This window comes from Amborella trichopoda, chromosome 11 (genome assembly GCF_054954075.1).
Source record: "Amborella trichopoda isolate Santa Cruz 75 chromosome 11, AtrichopodaSantaCruz75HAP2 v2.0, whole genome shotgun sequence".
Classification (NCBI taxonomy): Eukaryota; Viridiplantae; Streptophyta; class Magnoliopsida; order Amborellales; family Amborellaceae; genus Amborella; species Amborella trichopoda.
In genome coordinates, this window is record NC_142346.1 from 2066435 (window position 1) to 2089794 (window position 23360).

General features: G+C 35.1%; 1 protein-coding gene across 1 annotated transcript; it reads right to left on the reverse strand.

Annotated features, from left to right (window-relative positions):
- Window positions 1-9115: 9115 nt before the first annotated feature.
- Window positions 9116-18324, reverse strand: LOC18441377 (tyrosine-protein phosphatase RLPH2). Its single transcript, XM_006851495.4, has 4 exons — window positions 17712-18324; window positions 11205-11272; window positions 10819-10995; window positions 9116-9474 (listed from the first exon to the last, which is right to left on the reverse strand). The coding sequence occupies exons 1-4, from the start codon at window positions 18238-18240 to the stop codon at window positions 9304-9306; spliced, it is 945 nt and encodes a 314-aa protein (XP_006851558.1). The 5' UTR covers window positions 18241-18324; the 3' UTR covers window positions 9116-9303.
- Between the last annotated feature and the right edge of the window lie 5036 nt (window positions 18325-23360).

Consider the following 23360-nt stretch of genomic DNA (forward strand, 5'->3'; position numbering starts at 1 on the left):
GGGTACAATTAGGGAAAAAATTCTTGGTTGAAGATAATACATCACCAAAATTTAGAGTCTTAAAATTAATTGTAAGTGTTATGTGAACAAGTGAATGAACATTCTTCTACTGCAGGCGTAAAATATCTTTTGGCTTTAGGCAATATAAAATAGAGAAAAATCGTTGGAGAAATCGGGCAAAGTGGTAATAGTGAAAAAAAAGTGAAATAAAGGAGGGGAGAGGTGGTATTTGTATAAATTTTTGGAAAAATATAAATGAGACTATAATTATATATGAGATTGTATATAATGGGATTATTTATCTTTGATACAAGGTGGCCCGAAGTCACAAGTTTTTACAATCATTTGATGTGAAATTTGATAGTTTGGATGTGTCACAAAATTCAAAAAAATTTCTTTTGAAGTTTGAATTTAGTCAATAGAATAATTACAGTCATTCAATTTCACATCCAATGGTCATGATTATTGTGATCACCTTGTATTAAAAGTAAATTATCTCATTCTATATTTTCTCATTATAATATTAGGCGAGAAATCTGATCCCTACATAGTTTTGCATTTTATTTTAGTTCTTTTACTTCATTTTTTATTCTCTCTCCACCCTTTCATCACTTTCTATCTTCTCATGTTTTTCTTATTTCTCCATCTAACGATCAAAATAGAGCCACGTGGCAGTAATTATAGAGGCCAACTAGTAGTATAAAAATGGAAATATTCAACCCCATGACCGAGAATGAATGTACGCATAACTCGTGGTCACCCTCCGTGCCAATGATAGTCAAGTTTCGGTTCACTCAATAGTCAAATGGTGGACCCCTTCCACTAAAATTATTTTCGTATTGCCCCTCAAACATGAAAATATTTTTTGTGAAAAAAAAAATGAAGTGTCTAAGTATTTTCACAACAAATTGATCCCGACTCACATGAAGGAGTTTTTTTCACGCGAAAATACTTTCTAAAAAGCATTTTCACATATACCCAAGGCAGCAAGCATAGTTTACTTTACTCCATTGCTTAGAAGACCTATTTGTTCAAAATATTTACCCTGTCTAAAATGAAAATGCCACAATATCTAATCCAAACACTTATGCTTAAGGTTTTAGAGTGCATCTTGGCCGCTTATGTGAGATCAAAAATAGGAAGTCAAAAAAATTAAAAATTTGTTAAATTAATGATGTTTAACGCTAAAATATATGTAGGGAATGATCTCATTTCACCTTGACATTATAATATAATGAAAACACACTTCTAGAAAATTATGTTTGTAGTATTTGTATGATCCCAAATTTTGCACGTACACTATTTTCATCCCAATAGTTGATTAAAAAAAATCAATGTATACCCTAGATTGGTCAAAATGAGTTCCCTCCACCAATGAATCTAAGACTATCCGTCCATCTGGTGAATTTCAAGACCTAGGCATTTATGAATTAAAAAATCAATTTTTTTTTTTTAACATGGTTAATCTAATGATGGTAAAAACGAAAAGTCTATATTAATCGAGCTAAAAAACAATTTCTAAATTATGTTTTCAAATTTTGCTTTTTTTTATTGTTCATTAAAATAAAAAGTGTATATTTAAAAATTGGGGTCAAACAAATGACACTAACATGCTTATTTTCTAATATTGTTTTTATTATATTAATATAGAATCGTTGCATGAAATCACTTATGCGTGTGTGTGTGCGCAATCGTAGAAACAATATTCAAAAAGTGGAACAAGAGAAGAAAAACTATTTAAAGATTATATTCTCACACGAAAATAAAAAAGTACTTATATAAAACCCTAATAGACTAATGTCTTAAAACCCAATAATTTCTGGTGTGGATCACCAATTCGGATGGAAATTCGTAGGGACCTAGCCAATTATAAGATGCTATGAGTCTTAGCATGGTTTCCTCCCAAAAACCCCTCTTTTATTTATTTTTTCTTTTTTCAAGCTTATTTAATATTTTTTTAGGTCCAAGATTCTCACCCCATGAATCCCTATTTCAATTTCTATTTCTTTTTATCTCACACTCTCTCTCTAGTTATTAGAGTCATGGTTTTGCTTTTCAATTTAGATTCCTTTTCTACATTATTATGAAAAGACGTACGTGGTGGATATGGAAATCCTTATATGATCACCTATAATTAGATGGAGGGATGTGGACTATTAGTAGTATATGAGAGGGGTTTATTGCTTATTTGAGAGAGGTTTCAAAAGAATGTTTTAGATACACAAAGAAAGAAAAAAAAAAAAAAAAAAAAGCTAAACCCAATTACACACAAGTGCAAGTTGGAGAAACATATAGATCTGAGTGCTTCATTAATACTTTAAATAAAACCAAATTCATAACGCACCATAACATGAGTGTATCATGCCATACAGTCATATAAGAAGTGTGAGTCATGTTGGTTCTATGTTTTTACATTATTATATGGTGGGATATTCATATGTGTCGCCAATCCGTTTACAATGCTACATTTATTGGTCGGTGCGCGACAAATCTATTTTCAATACGTTTGTTTTGATATGATGATGAGCAAATGTTTATTTGAGAGATTGGAAGAGATTATTGATGAATGATTATATTAGATTTACTTGAGAGATTGGAGAACAATTATCTTAATGTTTATTTGAGTTTATTTGAAAGATTATTTGAGAGATTGGAAGAGACTAATAATCAACCATTATCTGAATGTTTATTTGAGAGGTGGAGATTAATAATGAATACTATATTAGTGGTTATTAGAGATATGAATGATAAACAGTTACATTTCACCAATTTTCTAATGTTATCCTATAAATTTATATTAGATGATATCCTATATATATTCATATTGGATCATCAATCATGTTACATCTATCGCTATCCCCATATAATTTCTACTGTCACATCTCCATATCCCCATATAATTTCTACTGTCCTAATATACTATTATCCTCACATAATTTCCTACTGTAACATCCCACATAATTTCTGTTACATCCCTATATAATTTCTACTGTCACATCATCATCGTCTATTAGAACGTTTAACAACTACATAATCACACTATATATTGGATGTTGAACCAATCCATTGGATGTATCCTACTGTTATTCCCAAGTGCTATTCTCACATCATCTATTGGATGTTAAACAACTACAAAAACAACATGCACATCATCTATTAGATGTTGAACCGAAATGAAATATTTAACATTTTCATTGTTCTAATTGACAAATGTCTCTCTCTTTGTCACTTTAACAACTACAAAAACAACATGTACATCATCTATTAGATGTTGAACCGAAATGAAATATTTAACATTTTCATTGTTCTAATTGACAAATGTCTCCCTCTTTGTCACTTTTTATTGCAGCGGCTATTTACAAAAACAACATGTACATCATCTATTAGATGTTGAACCGAAATGAAATATTTAACATTTTCATTGTTCTAATTGAGAAATGTCTCTCTCTTTGGGTCACTTTTTATTGCAGCGGCTATTTTTTTTTATTATATCTTGGTTTTATTATTATTAGAAGATCTTCATTGTTATATATGATTGAGAATTGTATCTATCTCCTCTTATCATTTTTTATTGCCGCCGCTATTTTTTTTATTGTAACTTGTTCTTTTTTATTATTATTATTTTTCCCTTTTCCTTTACTAATTAGTTATCGGTTAGTTGGTTTTATTAACTTTCTCACTATTCTCTCGTTTTGTTTTATTTTCTCATGTTGTCATTATCCACTACGAAATAGAGGAAGAGGAAATGTTTTTTATTAGATTAGTAGTTTTTTTTTTTTCTAGCTCACAAAACAATGCAATGCCATGTCATGCCTAAAGATGCATACGACTATGATGAAATGTATATTGGGGTAGCATCTAGACAAGTCCTACTGCAGTTGGCATAAATATATTTATGCACCATCGCCAAATCCGGGAAGACCTCAAATGAAATCTCTTACTCATTTATGAGTTAAACTAAATCAATTAAAATTCGATAAAAAAGAGAGTATTATGTTGAATTATAATACTTGAAAAGGTATATCTGTAGGAACGGAATTTCTCCTATGACCATCAACAGGGTCTGTTAGACATCACGTCAAAACCATAAAGAAACTAGGAAAAACTGAAAAGAACACAGAAAGAAAGAAAGAAAGAAAAACTGAAAATTAAAAGAAAAAAAAAAAAAAAAGAATTACTTACTTGGAAGCTGAAGGTTCAATGGATTAGGGTTAATAGGGTTTAGAAGGCCAAAAGTTAGGGAAGATCTAATTCTAGGGTTTCTAGGTGTCTCTAACCTAAGGGATTGATTGAATGAATGAATAACATTTGGTTTCTTGGGTATTTTAGGCTTCATTAGTCCCTAATTCTATTTGAAATAGGAGTCCTAGGGTCTCTAGAACTTCTAGGTGTCCTAGAATTTGAAGGCCAAAGATTAGAGAACTAAGGCTAATAGGATCTCTTAAATTTGTCTATGAAGTATACCCGAACTGCACTGGAATAAGTCTATATATAGACAAAAGTACCACACCAGACTGTTGGATTTCTAGAACTTTCTGGAGGTCATTGGGAGCAACGATACGATATGCCTTGCTGGTCCACATCGATGATGCCGCAGTTTGGGTGGTCCAGTCTGGTACAAGTTTGATTTGATTTTGATATTTTTTGGGCTTTCGATTGGCCATTTTCTACTGTTTTTGCTGTTTGTATAGAGTTCAGATAGAATTGAACAGATTTGGATTGATGAATAAGTTTGGATAGATTAGGACAAATTAGAGTAAATATGGATAAATTAGGATAGCTTGGGAAGGTTTTCAAATTCCCAAAGATTCTTGGAGATTATGAACCACAGGCTATGGTGCAGTGCAGTAGGGTTTAATATACTAGTATCACCCCTAATGGTTCAGGTAACTTAGGGGTGTGTATACAAAAACATAACCTTAAGCTCAATAATAGTTAGCAAGTCTCCAATCAAAACCCAAGTTTTTAAAAACTCTCCAATTTTTTAAAATTCAATAAAAACTCCGATTTTATCAAAAAGGTCTTTAAAAATCACATTTATAGAAATGATATTGACGCGTATTTTATCTTTTTTCTCAAAAGAAATTCCTAAAAAAACTGCTTCCTTGTTTAATGTTCTCATTTTTCCTCCTTCTCTACATTGATTTAAAATGTTTGAATTTAGGTTTTGAGACAAGCTTACCAAAAAGTGGGATTAAATCAATAATCATGATTCCGCACGAAATTCACGACAGTTCTATTAAAAATTTCACCAACATATTCGCAATATATTCCAAAAACAAATGTATTTAAAAAAGAGTTACCAACATATTATAGGAAAAACATCATCCCTAAAAATTATATTTAGCAAAAAATTGTAGATATAGACGAAGACTAACCCAATGAAAGGTCTCCTTATTCATTAGATCAAAAGCTCCAATGCTGAGAGAGAGTGATTCACCCACAGCTAAACATTCAGACAGCTGGGGTTAGGGGTTATGTTTGAATTTTAGGGTTTGCTGGCACATATTGCTTTGTATGCATTAGTGTAAACACCCCGATCCCAATCAAGAAAATTATGACAAACGAAAGTACCCCAGGCAAACTACCCCGGTACTTGAATTACTCTCATTCATCTTGACCCATCCGTAAACTAGCCCCCATGAGCCCCAAATCAATTGACAGAGCTTACAACTCTGAAGAATTCCCCTGGAAAGCAAGACATGGAAAATCAAAACCCAGTACCAAGTTGAAGGCATGCCGAAAGTGAAGGGTTCTAGCGCCACTGCCAGTGGCACCGGCGCAATTCCCAATGGCGCCACGAGAAAATGGGCACAAAAGAGACACGAATGGAGAGAGAAGGGCCCGACGCCATGCCCCTCAGACCTGTACTAGGTTACTGACAGTCAAACATGGAAACAACCTGGACGTACAACCCTGTATCGCGTGTCAATACGGACTGACACATGTTGGTGGGTACTTATATGTCATATGTCAGTACATGTTGGTATGCCACCCTCGGATTCATCGAAGAGACATCAAATCAATTGCCAATCATACGAGAAAGCCCAAACCTCGAAAGGGTGCCAAAGGAAGTCGAAAATGTAACAGATTCTAATCAGTCCATTGATTGTACAAAAGAACACTCAAAAGACGACACATGGCCTATTTAGTTGTAAGCGGCTCCAACTGGCACCAACACCAATGCCCATGGCGCTGGGCCTCTAACACTCTACCCACAAAGTTGTACTCGGGCCAGATCACATGATTCCGGAGCATTATATTCTATTGACAGCAATTAATGCCAATTAATGCGAGTCTAGCGCCATAGCTAGTGGTGCCAAAGCAAGTCTAAATAGCGACTGAATTTGAAGGGCCTATATTGTACCAAAAACAATCCAATGGTGATCCTAAGACTGTTGTGCTTATAAATAAGGCACTTGACCTTGATTCCAGAGAGTGAAATCTTACATTTTCATACGAAAATTTTGTCAAATCAAACCTAGACCAAGCTCGAACCTTGCCCAACTCTTAAACTAAAACTTTTGAACCCTTGAGATCACACTCTAATCCGGAGGTGGTTCAGGCAATCAGACCTTCCGAACCCTCTTCCACCTATATTTTTTTGCCTGTTTTTCTTAATAGAATTATTATATGTTTTTCTTAATAGAATTATTACTGGCCAAATGGTCCAAATGTTTTTCTTAATAGAATTATTATTTGTAATTTTCAAACTCTATTTATTTTTCATATTCATGATCTCCATGTTAGATATTACATGTCCTTAAAAATTAAGTCAAAAAATCCATCTCAAAAATAGATTTTTAAGAGGTGACTCATTCTACATAGACTCATAGAAACCATGTCCATTTCATAATAGGTAGTTGTAAAAATGTCATTGAATATGCACAATTTCAAAAAAAAATTCTCAGACTTTGTGACTCACCCCAATCCATCCAATTTAACATCTAATAGTGAGAATGACTGTGACCTCATGCACAAAAGTTAAAGAACAATTGTTTCGTACAGGCTGGACCGTATTTCTACAATATGCGGTCCAGAGGTATAAAGCATCCATCTTAAAGATAGATGCAAATAAGTTATCCATCTAAAAACAATTGTAACTAAAAGTCCAAATGTTTTCTTAATAGAAGTATTATTTATGGTTTTAAAAAAAAAACAAATTTCATATTCGTTAAAGATTATATATTCTCTAAAAGTTGGGATCAAAATATATTTAAAAAACATATTTATTGCCAAGCCCGTATTTCTACAGGTGCGGTCTTGACCGCGTGCTAACCGTGTCCAAAGATAAATGGTTTCTTTATACTGAATCCCATATATTTGAAGCCTCTGTTTTCTAATATTTCCCTCCATTCCTTCAGTACTTTTTTACTTCTTTATTTGGGCTAAATCATGCAAAAGAGAAGGAATATCCAATCAAAACAGGCCTTCGTTTCTGCCAGTATCAAATTTAGTAATCTAACGAACTTGATCAAAGCGGTAAATTTTTGGGCATCCTTTCATAATTTTTGCTAAAACCAAGGTTATACAGTTTCTCCAACTCATGTTTATACGCAAGAAATATTGATGGGTAGTAAAGAGGAAATGAGAGTGAGAAAGAGGAGAGAGTGCTATAGGGACATCTTGAATGTGAGTTTAGAGAGAATATCTCTTTTGTAGAGACTAAGCAATGAATAAACGGAGGCAAAATATGAAAAAACAAAACCTTCAACTATATTTTCTAAGTCACAAGTTCAACTTCGGACAAAATTCGAAGTTGTTCGAATCGTGTTTTGGGTGACTTCAGAGTTCAGACTTCCAATGCCCAACTTTGGTTTATGATAAAAAAAAAAACTTCAGACTTTCAAGATTCAAAATCGAACTATTAGGTATAACTTTAGACTTTTAAGATCTAAAATGTCGAACTCAACCATTCCAGCCCTCTTGCAAAGATACGTGCAATGAAAATCCTTACTCTTATAGGGTAAAACACCAAACAACTTCATTTTTGTGTGGGAGTGGGAAAACATACTACTAAGCAAAAAAACTAAATAAAAGCATTGGATATGAGATTTACGTGTTCACCTTTTTCAAGTTACATCTAGGGAAATGACAAGCAATTCACTGTGATGAAAAAGATTACAAGTATTTGGTGGATCAAACCACTTTCTTCCAAGAGAAATCTGTCTCTTTTGGGATACGAACCTCTCACTCTCTATAGGCTTTTTCTCTTTAGGTTTTCCTTACCTTGGGCTTTCACGGTCTCTAAGAGGCTTCTCTTCCCTTCTCTTTTAGGCTTACGAAGCTTAAAACCAACACTTTATCTCTCTAAGACGCTCTCTCTTAGGTGTTCTCTATCTTGGGGTTTTCTCTCCAAGAGGCTTTCCCCTTCAAAAAATACAGTGTACAAATCCCAGGAAACGCTAGCCCTCACATAGGATATAAATTTCGCTATTATATAATATATAACAATCGAATTGCTGCTACTTCCTCAAGGCCCAATCCCGGTCCAGATTAGGTGATTACCGATCAACCGTGATTTTTTTTCGTAATAGTCCGATGAATAAATACCAGGGAGAGAATGGCTACTCAGGTCCTCATGGAAATTGCACAGAAAATGAAGCTGAAGTTTGTGCCTTCTACAGGGATTGATGTTGCGGCATACCTTCTCTCGATCTCCTCTTGACTGTGCAAGGGCTGGCCAAGGCGGGGCAATCTCATGCTTAAAATGTTTGTCCGGATAGTGGAGCGCTGCTCACAAGTCTAATAATGCTGCCTAAATACAGCTCGGAACCAGGCCCAGCTCTGAACCCATGGGCTCGCCCAGTACAAATGGCAAGCTTACAGCAACCAACGCGCCAGGACAAGGTACACCCAATCCCACAATAGTTGCACAGATTGCAGCCTGAGCCCAGCCCACAAGCCTAATAGTGTGGTCGGCCCAAGAGCCCACCAGCCCCCCAACTTGAAGTTTCTGGTTTATATATGTTGACTATGCGGTTATGCAGCAGCATTGTTTTTTATATTAAAAGAGAAATTTCCTCATGATATTTGAAGTCTTTAAGAACAGCCCTCATGAGAGTGATCTAGAAGCATACATGTGAAATATAAGCATGATAAATAACATGTAATATTTAATATGTAATGCCAATATCATTGAGCATGGTGATTAAGACATCTGATAGGATCGATCGTGTGTGACAGGATCAATCATATACGAGGATATTGAAATTAGATCCACCTGCTCATCTTTTCAATAGCATCTGTCTAATGTAATGGAGATATTTGAAAAGAAAAAATAGATACCAAGGAGTACTGAGATTAATTCACTAAAACATCAGTGTCTCTCACAACTTTCATGGAAGGGAGAACGACTGCAGCCAAGGGTAAATTCTCAAGCCCTCCGCTCTCATCAATTATAAGCCTAAGGCCGTCAATGTGAAGAGTCCCATGGTGGCCGCTCACTAGAAATGTTTTTTTCTCCAATAATTCCTGCAAATGCGCAAAAGATATTCAATTTCATAAAAAATTTACTAACCATAGAAGATAATTCACAAATAGCAGTATTAAGCTACCTCATTTACTTTTTTATCAAACCACCGAAAAATAGCCAATTAGGGAAAGCAAAGAATATGGCATAATCTTTAAGATGTTGGAGCAATTTGACATTGAGTCTAGAAACATGTTTTAGCCCAAAATCATGATTTCGCTTTCTAAGCTTTTATATCGTTTTCAGACCCTGTGTAGGCCAAATTTAGCTGAAGTTTGGCATATATATTGGTTCCAAGGTCCCGAGACTTGCCTCAAGCCAAGTCCTTGGCTTGAGGCGAGTTACCCAAGTTCTGTAGAGGGACAAAGCCCTTGACAAATGAAAAGGGAAATCTATCAAAATACCCAAAAGAGATAAACTATTTAAACTTCTACCGTTTTGCAACTATTCCAAATCACCATCATGTGTTTTCTAATGGGTAATTTGAGATTAAACCAAAAGGGTAAGGCATTAAATTGTATATCTATCACAGTAATTTGATAAATTCCCCAAAAGGAAAAAGAAAGAAAAAAATAAAAAAAAAGCTGTAACGCGGTGCTGGTCCTGCCTACACAGGGTACCGGGAGGGGAGCTACAGACAGTCCTAACCTTTGACTTTTTATGCACAAAGTGGCTGCTCTCAAGACTGGAACCCACGCTCTTACACTAGTAAAGGTCAAATATTAAAAATAAAATACAAATGGTAAAGGTCAAATAAAATCAACAACTAAAAAAGTCCAAATTAGCTTAAAAAATAATATAAATCATGGATTTGAAAAAAAAAATAATTTATAGTTGGGGACATTATAGAAAAATCCAAAAAAAGAAAAATATAAAAATAGAGCATGTAGAAAAAAACACTCACCAATCTTTCCCAATAACATCCTAATAATTATACACAAAAATTTTATACATCAATCCCACATTTTTTTTACATTTTTAGGATTTTTTTTCTATTTTTTAATATACCCAGAGTAGTGCCATATAACTCGGCCAAGTCGAGTGGATTCGGCCGAGTCTTGAACGCTGATTGGTTCTTTCCTTCCTCAATGAAATTTTAAAATCCTAAAAGCCACAGTTTGGAACGAGAAGCCAAAAAAACATGTATTTCAAGAAGAAATACTATGAAAAGGATATCAAAACTATCCAACAACCAGGACTACAAGCATGTAATCAAGAGCTGATTACAGCAATCAACTTGGGACTTTCACAGGAAAAGGCAAGTGAACACTCTCTCTCTCTCTCACACACACACACACAAGTACGCACACGTATACACTCACCCACACAGAGGACAGAGTAGATACCTCGGGTAAGTCCCAAACATTTTTCCTTCCACTGAGATGTTCCACTTTTGGCAGGCTAGTGTCCCTTGATCTCAATAATTTAAGCTGATCCCCAACTTCCCTTCCTTTCTCCAAGCCCGCATGTACAGCTATCAGTCCATGGCTACTTCCATCTGAACTATCAATACAAGCATTTTCCTGAAGCCACCATCACAGGCAAACCCACAATTTCTTTATTTTGATCGTTAAAGGGAAAAAAAAAGCATGGTCAGATGGTAAGTTTGGTTCATCTCTTTTAAACTACCATGCAAGATGGAAAAGCACAACCAGTAGAAAAAACATGCATAGAAGAAAAACTTCCAAAATAAGTTATTCCAACAGTGTAGATACATAGTCATTTGGGATACCTCTTCATGCACCCAAACTAGATCTGCGAGGAATTTCTTGTGAGCCTCAGGAACTGCTTTGACCAAATCTGTAATGAATTAAAGAACAAATGCATTTGGTGAGATGGAATACTAGAGTACAAGGCTCTCTGTCCATGCCATTAGAATAGTAAATGAAAAATACAGCAAGCACAAGTTTGCATAATAATCAACACAGAAACTTTGCTCTCAGGCTTCTATCATCATCCTAGAGCTTCATCCACAACACCTTGAAATTCTCCAATGATAGCAAGAAATCATTACAAATAGGACATTTGATAGCAATTTTCAAATCTTGAGTAGCCCCAGAGATCCAATTTTCCAACATTACCTGGATAGAATAGAATCACATGGAGTACTAGTGAAAACACATGTACACTGTTGAAGAGCATTCAATTTACACTACAATTAAGTAGTTTGTACCATAAAGGAGTTCTCACTTGTGCTTATAAAAAGTAGAAATCTCCTTCATTATATACTCTACAGAATAAAATGATTAAGAGGATCACTTTCCATAACAGTTTCAAGACAATATCATACTATAACAGGGACCACAGTCAAGAGGCTAAATAAGTACATTTGGCCATATCTTTATATTGAATTGGACTGTCAATAAAGAACCCCAGACTTCAGTTGGACTTTATGAGCCAACAGTTTCACCAGAATATGTGGACTTTTAATACTCCCAATCACGGTCTAAAAAAAAGGATCAGTGACCCAATCGGTCACCCCAAAAACTGTGTCGGATCGGTGGATCAGCGATCTGGGTTGGAGAATTAGTCGGATCGGTCAGTCTCAACCTCAAAAAAATATCAAAAAAATCATTATAATTTCTCAAAAATCTAATTTTTCAAGTTTACAAAAAACAATAGTGGTAATTGCATTATGGTTTTTCATTGTTGTGTCAAAAATATGTAAACACCAAGAATCTGTCTCATGTCTAAGTGTTTGTTGTCTGTTAAATTCACTTTATAATCAAAATGAAATTTAAAATGCAACACATGACAATGAAATGAATCTTTGTAACTCAATTATTTTTTTCCATTTTTGTATGAACTTAGGAGTTTTGGTTTTTGAAAGAAGCTATATAGAACAAATTTAGTGGAATAAGTTGTTAGTAGAGAGAGAGATAGGGACGTAGAGAGAGATTTAGTGGGGCAGGTTGTTTATAGGGGGGGGGAGAGAGAGAGAGAGAGAGAGAGAGAGAGAGAGATTTAGTCGGGTAGGTTGTGTGGTAGGTTAATCTTACCATAAAAACTTATTGGCGTTGAGAAGAAAAAGCAAGAGAGTGGAAAGAAAAGAATTGTCCCACATCAGGACTTGGAGGAAGTAATAGTCACTGAAAGTTCAATCCCACTCACCCCTTTTAGCAAGGCCCTCAAGCCAACACCTATGAGATGAGTGGCGTTACACCTTGACAAGTGTGGAGCTAGTGGACACAAGTGTTTTGGAGTTGTAAATAAGGGAAAATTTCTACGTATCCCCCATTTTTGACACCCATTTCTCAAGAGACTCAAGGATTCAAATTATTTCTGAAGGCATAAAGTCTCTATCTTTTCTATCCTCCAACTCCTCCCTAGACCCCTTTGACCATGTACTAAATACCCAAACAAATGGTGAAATGACATCCTTTTAACATTTCTTCTTTGTTAACCCCTCTCTCTCTCTCTCTCTCTCTCTCTCTCTCTCTCTCTCAAAACACCATCTTTGTCTCTCTCAAAAGAGGGTGAGCTCTGCGCCTACGTCATTGCAGAGCACTCTCTCTCAAAACACTGTCTTTCTCTATCTCAAAAGAGGGTGAGCTCTGCACCTTTGTCATTGCAGACCATAAAAACTGGATCATTTGGGTTGGTGGTCATGCGACAAACAAGCATTGGCAAGTGGGTGAGTTCCTTGAAGAGGCTCTGCTAGAGTCCGGCCAAGAAGTCATTGGATTCTGACGCTTTTGGCCAAGAAAAGAGCAGGCCCTTTGGGTATAGTGGAGAGAGAGCATGGGTAGGTCGGAGACTGTGAGCTTGATTCTCCTGAAATCTACGGGCTCATTAGGGAAAACTATGGTCCTTGAGACTATAGAAACAAAAAGGGGGGTCCCCATTGCTGGAAAATTGGCCGGAATTTTGAACCAGGAGATTTCTGGAGCCAGATTCCGGCAAGGGGAGAAAAGGTCGATTGGTTAAACAATGGAGGAGTTGGTTTTAGTAGAAAAAGCTATGGACTATGAACCAGAGAAGCCTGAAATTTCCATAAAATCAAGTTTGGATGATCAAGTGGTTTGAGAAGGGGGGTCAGAACTCTAGAGGGAGAAAGAAACCGGCAATGGGGTGACCCAAAAATACCAAAAAGTGGTGATTTATAGTGAAATATAGAGAAACTAGATAGATAGTGAGAACCTATAAAGAGAGAGTGTGTAATGGGGTGAGTAAAAAAGAGTAACAATTTATGGTTGGAGAGAGAAATACAGAGAACGAGAGAGAGACTCTTCTAATGGGGTGTGAGGAAAAAACTAAAAATAATGGTTTGGATGAAATACATATATAAATATAGAGAATCTAGAGAGAGAAAGAAACTCGTATTGGGGTGACTGGAAAATAGCAAAAGTACTTATTTATGACAGAGAACCAGTGGCCAAACGAGGTAATTTGAAGTGATACCAGTAGTGGGTTGGCTGGAAAATTGAACAAAAGCGGCAAGTTTGCTAAAATATAGCCAAATACAAGCCACGCAAAAGCAACTTCAACCAAATTCCGGCAATGGGGTGATCGGAAAACTACAAAAAGCTGCGACTTGGGTAAAATAACAGCACTAAATTTAGCAGGTTCCGGCAAAGACAACGGTTTCATTTGATGAAGAAAGAGAGAGAGACGGTGTTTTGAGATAGAGGAACTGAGAGGTTAACGGAGAAGAAAATGGTTCGGTAAAAGGATGTCAATTCCCCATTTGTTTGGGTCAATAGTACATGGTGAAAGGGGTTCAAGGGTTTGGAGGATAGAAAAGATAGAGACCTTATGCTGCCAGAAATATTCTAAATCCTTGGGTCTCCTGATAAATAGGTGCCAAAAATAAGGAGTACGGATAAATTTTCCCTTTAAATAATGGAGTGGGCCTTCTACCACTCTACAATTATTAAAAGATTTGGACAATTCAAATATACAATAGAAAACAAGTGTTTGAAAAATAAAAGAAAAATGGGAACCGGTTGAGTGGTCCAGTTCACTGTGCTAAAAAGTTTAACAAAATTAGCGACAAAAAATAAAAAAGTCAAAATATATTAAAAAAAATACAGTAAACCAGTTATTTGACATTAGAACCGCCAGGTTCTGTTAGAGAACTGGCACGGACCGGCCCAAACTAATCGAAACTGGGGGCACACGGCCGGTACCCGATATATGATAGGAATTGGATCGGCAATGACAACTCCCAATCCGGATGGGGCGATTTCAATCCAGATCGGCAATTTTTAAAACATTGTTCCCAATTACTCTTTTAGAGGATTTTAGGAGTATAACCCATCAATAATATTTCATTCTGAACAATGATCATTTTATTATTGGGCTTGGTTCCAGTATTTCCAATTAAAGAATATCCCAATAAAGTCAGACCTATTTGCCAACTATAGCAACTATGTCCTTTCTAAATGGATAATCAATAACATGACTGCTTGGAATGGAAAGAATAGGAGAAGGATAAGGAGGCAGGTCCTGGACAGAAATACATAAAAAGACCAATTTAAGAGATTCTTAGTAGGGGAAATGAATTTAATGGCACTAACATTACTATTATAGAGTCTATTGCAAAAACATATAACAAGAGTACAGCTTGGGTAAAGCCTCATAATAAACAATTTCCCATTGAAGTACGGTTTAGGTGTGCCTGGGGACGCACCTGTTATGGTGAGTTCACCATCTCAAGATTCATATTGAGATGGAATTTGGATCCAAAACTTGCAGGCCTATCATCTAGACCACAGCAATCATGAATCTAGAAAAAAACAGTATTTTTTTATTAATGCGTTCTGTCTGGGAAGCCTTTCATTCTAATCCTTGGATGTACCAGCATTCCATCAAATCTACATTATAAAGACAATTGGATAGCATTAGTCTTTTTCTTCTTTACTTTTCTCAATATTTTGGATTTGAGGTTTTACTGATACAATTCTATTTAAGAAATCGATATAAGTCCTATGGAAACATTATTCTCATAGTTAGAGTTTCATACTATCATCATTGCCAAAATATTGCAATTCATTATTCTCATGATTACTAGCAGTTGCTACATTTGGAAACTTAACAGCTTCTCCTATAGGATGTTTACTGAGAGAATAATCATGTCTTGCAGTTGTGCGCTCTTGTAGCATCTCTGGGCTGTCGAACAAACTGACTCAACAACAGCAGTATGCGATCCAAGGCTCTCTAAGTCTGAATGTAGAGGGATGTACCTTTCCCAACTAATGCTTTTCATTTTGACTTCTCCATACACCGAAGAAGAATTGGTGCATTTTGCAGTCAATTATCAGGTGTAATATCCCTTCCTCAAAGCAGTGTATGAGCAACACACTACTCTTTCCACAGAGCACCACAGATATCTCAGCAGATACCACTTCAACCTTTTAAACATTCACAACAAACACCAACATAGCTGCAAACGTGGGAAGGCATTGGCATCAATGTTACATAGACACTCTAATATCGCTATTGCGTCGTGTGTCTACACGTGTCAACACTTGCAGACATACCCCCACCACAGTGTCTATACGTGTCAATTCATTTATGAGCTTTACAATATGTAGGCCCTTCATAAAGAGGTGTTATCTTAAGGACACATGGTACCCATTATTTTTTGGCTAAATAACTTTCGATTAGCCCCACGCAACTCAGCCCTACGATATAATGCATAATGAGGTTTGCTTCTACCTTGTAAGCTGCGTATCACTTATTAACACATATAGGAAACTTTTGTCATATGTAGGTTACTACCCACTTCATTGATAGTGCCATAAAAGAAATGCCCCTGCAAGTTTCGAACAAAGAAGTCTTAGCACTGTGCGACATGCACTAAATCATGTAGGCCACCTACCATTGTTAGCATTAAACGGAAATTTATATATGCAAAGAACAAAAAGTAGTGTACTGGTAAAAAAGTGCCACATGTTGGCTTCGAACTTGAGACCTCTTGCTTTTTCCAAGATCGTCCAGGGTGCACTAGTACATTAGACATGCCAACTAATGTACATGATTTGATGAATTAAATATATAATAAATCTTAAGGAATAATGCACTGCATGGAAGTGTGGAGCAATACTGCATTTTTAGCCTCCCGTACTAGACACTGCAATATGTACTGAACACCAACGCACGAGTTGGAGTCCATGTAACACAGGTTGGTTCCAGTTGTAAAGTACCAATTAAAAGAATACTGCAGAAGAAGATGCCCAAGCTTTGTCATTTTGTCCTTTTCCCCCCAGGAAATATCAGAAAACAATTTGACGTCTGGATGGCATGATCAAATTACAAAATAATGTCCCTGCCCGCAATTGCACATCAAAACATTTGTTAATTTCAACGTACATGCTCCGCAGCTCATCAACATGACAATTTGCAGCAGCTGCAAATTAAGCCATGGTAAAAGGTCACTTTTTTTAGTGTTACCACATAAGCATGAGTCAATAAGAACAAGAAACCATCTTCTGATACCCCCTTTCCATTCCGTAACTCTTTCAATCATCCATTTCACATCACAAGGTCTTGTTTCTGAGAGTCCAAGCACAGATGTCATTGCATCGAGAATCTTTTTTGCATGAGTCTTCTTTTGATCTTTGTATTTCTATTCTCTCTTGATGTGGATTCAACGACCATCAATTACAATGCTAAAATAAGGGGATTCACTGATGGCCCAAAACTTCTCTGATGTCCCCGACAACCTCGAAAGGTGACAGATAATTGGTACCATCTTGCTCTACGCCACAAGAACAGCACACCAATGTGCCGGAGGGACTAGCATGACACCTTTTTTTGACATTTTCGACAAAGGCCAGAAGCCTCCCTAAGCAATCACATATGGTTTGATCGAGTGTGAGAGAGAGGAGATGAAGATTTTCTTTGGGTCAACAGGAAGTGGAGGTTTTCCGTTCAGTTGAATGAGATGGGGAAGCCATTGGGAAAGGCTTTCCCTTGCAAGCTTTTGAAACCCAAATCCACTCCATTATCCAACCCAAATAGAAACCCATTATTATTCTATAAACACCAAAATCTATCACGTAATTCAGCCCTGCCCCTCAAAAATGGACATTTTTTTAATGGAAATTTCTTTATTTTTCTACTGCATAAAAAGAAATTCCAAGCCATTTCATAACTCAGCCCAAATAAAAAACCAAAAAAATTGCAACAATAAACAAGACAAAAGAAAATGCGAAATAACCAAACAATAACAGTCAACACTAATAATCAGCAAATTCAGGAAAACAGACAAAAAAAGAAGGTGATGGGAACTAACCATGGTGGCCATGAGGAACACCATAGGACTCAAAAGTTGGGCCTGCATCATAAATTGATCCTTTGTACTCAGTCCCCTTCTTCAAATTGAACATCTCCTTAATCACCCCACCCCACCTTCTCCCTTGAACATGCATGCTCTCATATCCAGGGCCTTTATACCAGCCTTCTCTCTCTTCATATGGCAAATACTCAGACCATGTGAGCTCAAATCCATGGCCATTGGGAGGCCTGGGAAGCACCCCAATAAAGGCAGCAAAAGACAGGTCATGGTTCCCACAAAGGTATACATGGGTCTGGTTTGGATAGAGAGAAGGTAGAGAGAGAAGGAAGTCTAAGACCTTGGAGGTTTCAGGGCCTCTGTCACAGTAATCACCCAAGAAGATGATGAGAGACCGTTCGAAAGCGGGAAAACCCAAATGGGTTTCGAGGTTTTTCCAGAGGTTTTGAAGCTTCTGGTAGTAGCCATGGATGTCTCCTATGCAGCAGACATGGCGGGGTGTTTCTCTCTCTAGAACGAGCTCGGCCATTTCTCTCTCAAAAGAAATACAGTCGCCATGAAAATATTTCGTTTTACGGTCATGCCCTCTCGATTTTCCTTCCCCTCAAAGGACGCTCCAGAAGCTCAACGCGGCAATATTCGTAGCTTGCGGATCAGATTCAATGTGCCTCCTCGATTTTTTTAGGGGAAAAGTTTATGTAGATTTTCCATTAAAAAAAAAGTTTGAGTATCAATCGATAACTTTTTGAGATGCTCGATATACACTATTTTTTAAATTTTAAATTTTATAATTAAATATAAAAATATATTTTAAAATTGTCAAAAAGATTTCTAATATTAAAACTATATTTCTCGACATTATTTGAAAGTGCGTTTTAGTTTGATTGTTTATAACCCCGGCTCTATACAAACCACACCATTTTTAAAAAACGCTTAATTTGGTTCACGTGTAAATGTTTATATATGCAACAACAACTTTACCTGTGTAAATATTTGTATATACATTCTTTTTACTATGTTTGGTAGCACATTTAAAAAACATTGCATAAAGAGTTAACTGCCCAAGGCAAGCATTTTGAGAAAAATGGCCATTGGCATATGCTTCTTTCTTTTCCCATATAACGGCTTGGAAGACCTTGGGAGGATATTGCAGGCCCCCTATTGGTCTTTTTATTGTAAAATGATAAAATGTTTGCATATGCATTTGGAATAAACCAAATGTGTGAAACACAACTTACATATATAAATATTTTTCAATAAATATTTACACACATACCAAATGTACCCTTTAAGATTTTCAAAGATTTGAAGTCCTGTCACGAAAGGGGCTAGGAGTTATGGTGGTAGCACCCGACACCCTAGTCACTATGTTATGGTTTTCATTCCCACTAATAATACCACCTTACTAATACTTTCGAAAAGCTAATTTCTAATCTAATTGAAAAAATGAGTAGAGGCTTATCTTCTCTACTGAATTACCCAAAAAAAAAAAAAAAAGAATGAAGCAGACTATAGGTCGAGAAAGAGTAGCTGGGGCTTGATCCCATAGGTCCATACTGAGGCCAAAGGATCGTTGGCCTAGGCTTAGAGAAAGTGTTGCCACATTTTATGACCTATGCGGATAACATAGGGAAATTTTTACTTCCCTCGAAGTTGTTATTTTCAGAAATTTATTTTGTGCAAGAATGTTGGTAATAATAATATGGACGATAAATTGGTGAAAATTTGGGAGCCAAAAACAACTTCAATGAAAAAAAGTCTAGGAGATTCTTTTAGGTTTCGTCCATGAACTCTTGAGTTCATTAAAAGTTGTCTTTTAGGTTTTGAACATCCGAAGTCTCATATTCAAACTCCTAACAAAAATATTTTCCCTGACTTCAGTTTGATGTCACTTAAGAACCTTGAAGATCTGGAACAGAGAAATTCGGAAAAAAAAAAAAAAAAAGAAGTGGAAAAAGGTTATGAATATAAACATAACAATTGAAGGGCATTTTTATAAAGAAAAGGTCCATTTAAGTGGTCAACCTAATACTATAGAAGTAAGGTGTGCTTTAAAAGCCCAAAAAAAAAAATGTTGTGTTGACTTTGAAAAATCGTCTAATAGATCATCTCGACCTCGAGATGCATGAATGTGGACAAATATAGATTTCAAATCCTACAAATAGTGCATATTGTGATATATTATTTAGATTATTCATTTCCAAGATTTTATTGATATAATGTTTATTGATACGCTTGATCTGCACTTTTTTTGAAATTTTAAATTCCATAATTAAAAGTGAAAATAGATTTTCTAATCATCCTAAAAAATTTTGATACCAAACTTATATTTTTTGATAAAGTCTAGTGGTGCGCCTTATTTTGTTTAAGATTGACACCTTATGCAAACCATGCTCTTTTTATAATAATAGTAATTAGTCTGACATGAATGTCAATTTTTCAATAATTTTTTTGAAATATGATGACTTAAGTTTACTTTTTCAATCTAAAATTTTGGGATCTATTTTAAAATTTTATGCTTGTATCCTTTTTTTTTTTTCTTTTCTTTTTTTTTTTTTTTTATCATTTTCTATAATTTTCCTCAAAATGCCCATGATCAGAGGTTTGGAACTCCATTTTTTTTCTTTTCTTAGCCAACTCTTTCGGTTGGAACTCCAACACCAAATTTTGATAAAAGATTAGGTAGGAAGTTGGGGAGCCAACATTGTCATTCAAGAAAAAAAAAAAAATCGGAACTTCATGTATGAATATACATCATCTGACGATCATGGAAATGTCTATTGCGCGTTATCTGATGCACCTTCGAATATAGTTCCATTAAAAGAATCTATGATGTATTTAGGATCTGAAACACATCCTAAGTCACTCTATATATGTTTCCACTTTAGATTTTTGAGTTTGATGCTAAAAAATAATGCATCGTTGATGTTAGGCGAATAACTAAAATGGTTCAAATACGAAGTTTAGAATAATCTATTCATTTAAATTTAAAACTGTTTTTTGCTTTTTTTTGTCTAGTTTCGTGACCTTGGTGGTCAAGATTATCAGCCTTTGAAATTTTAGATCAAATCCTCCCTAGTATGAAAGGAAGCTGCATTTGAATAAGTGCATCGGCTTACACATTAAAACCCCATCCATAATGTAATAAAGTGAAAAACCAGTTCTTCCCACCATATAGAATAGAAGAAGAGAGCAGATGGTGGTTTGTATTGCCATATGCACTGTTTGGATGCTCACATACCTCAACTTAAAATAAACATTAGTTTCCTTTAATTGGAAAAGTTTATTGCACATCGCCTGATCCACCTATTCAAATGGGTCTCCCTCCCAAAAGTTCTTACTTTGAGATGGATTTATGATTTTTAACATATCCTAAGTCATTTTCAATGCATTTATTATCTATATCCATAATTTTGCACCTCAAAAAGTAATGCAGATAATGGGGTAAAAAACAAAGTTTAGAATGTTAAAGACCATATTTAAAATAAAACTTTTTTTTAAAAAAATTCAACATCCTTTTTTATTTTCGGATTCATGTTTGTGGTGTCGAGATTATCAACCTATAAAACTTTGGATCCAAAGTCCATCTTTATAGTAGATTTTAGAAGGAAATTGCATTTGAATAAAAGTGTCTGATGACACACCAAAATCCATTCTTTTTTAATTATGTTACAATGGGATTCTATCCTAGGGAAATTTATCAAAATAACCTCATTTTTCAACTATTTAACATTTTCCCCTTTCTCTACTGTTCCAGTCAAAATCATGCATATTTTCATGGGTAGTTTGAAATCAAATCAAAATATATAAATAAATAATAAATAGTTAATATCATATGCGTTTGTTGACAAATATTTGAAATACTTTGCTGCAGTCAATTGTCTTTTGACCTCAAAAGATTGAGCAATGTACTTTATAATTCAAAGTCTACTATTATTATTCATGACTCATAAAAAGTTTTACGTTCGCCGTCTATCTAACACAATCCACCTCTTTTACTTAAGCTTGGGATGAGTTAAGGGGCACTTTAAAGTCCTAAATCAAGATGTTACCGTGGTAAATTTCTTAACATATTGCACCTACCAAATTGAACCGGCCTCGTTGTTGTCGTTGCTTCCCTTATTTTCTAGGGAGGTCACAAATCCTGATTTTAAGGTTCGATAATCTTGATACTCATAAAGATGAAATCTCTTATGCAATGTTATTGTCAACTATTATAGTCATGTATTTGAAAGAAAATTGGATATTAAACCCTAAAAGTAGACCATCTTAAACATGGGTTTCTAGACGGTTCATTACCATTCATTTTAATTCTTCATTGCTATGTTTAGAGCTAGAAAATCATGGGTGTAAATTGAAAAATGCACCTTGAGTTACTTAAGATATGTGTAATATTGTACATTGATATCTAACATAGGACTTTAGGGGACCAAATTATAATGGAAAAAGTTTAAATGAGGTCCTACTCCTGGGCTAACTAGGAGTGGAAAAAAAAAGAAGGAAAGGGTTTGAGTGAGTTATGTAAAAGGAAAATATATGTTATGTATCAGGTTAATATGAAAGGTGTATATTGTAATATATATATTTGAGAAAGGTAGATACAATATTGTTTATTTATAGTAAGTTTGGTTTTAGTATAGGGATTTACTTATATTTTTGTCTGTATTTGTTTATATAAGACTAGTTTGTATATTCATATTAATAAATAGACACTGCGTCTCTTCAAATCGGTGACTTTTCATATGGTATCAGAGTCAGGTTCATCTTCAACCCTCGTCCAAATATTTAAAATACTATAATGCTTAGCCTTAATATTACAGTACTTAAAGTAAAGTACCGTATGTATAGTACTATGACTATCATGAATGCTATTTTGGCAAAAACAACTATCCAAAATGAGAAAAAGGGTGTGGAGGAGATTTTTGAAAAATTAAGTTATATTTATGATAATTTCTCTTCCTATAATACTTTGATCTCACCTTTTAAAAATGGTTGCAGTTGACATACAGATGCATCCGTAGCTGTAAAGGTAAGGTGCACCTTCAAAATTTATCATGTTATATAAATTTGATGTAAAATGTTCTTAGAATTATCTCAAAATATATTTTTATATCTAATTATAAAATTTTAAATTTTAAAAACGGTTAAAATCAAGTAGATCTATAAACATATGAAAATCTTGAAAATGGACGGTGTAGATAATATGTTGTAAAATGCACTATTTATGAGACTTAAAATCTTTTTATTTTTCATGGTCATACATCTTGATGTCGAGATGATCGGGTTTTTTAACATTAAAACTACCTTTTCCGATGGATTTTTGAGGTAGCATCCATAGTTCTACGTTATAAGGTTGAATCCTTAGATAAACTTTTTCCTTTAAAATTAAAGGATCGTTATTTAATCTTGAGATAATATTTTTTCATTGACATAGAAAGCGCAATTTGAATTTTTACTAAAATTAGGAAAAATGTGACATTCCCGAAATTTAGGGTCCTAAAATTACAAAACCTAAGGGAGTAAATGATACAGTGTACTCGTGCAGGAGTATACAATCTTTTGGCTTCCTTAAAATGGCAAAACAAAAAGAAAAAAAAAAAAATACACAATATACATGGGTATAAGAGGCCACCCAAGGAGAATTTTTGA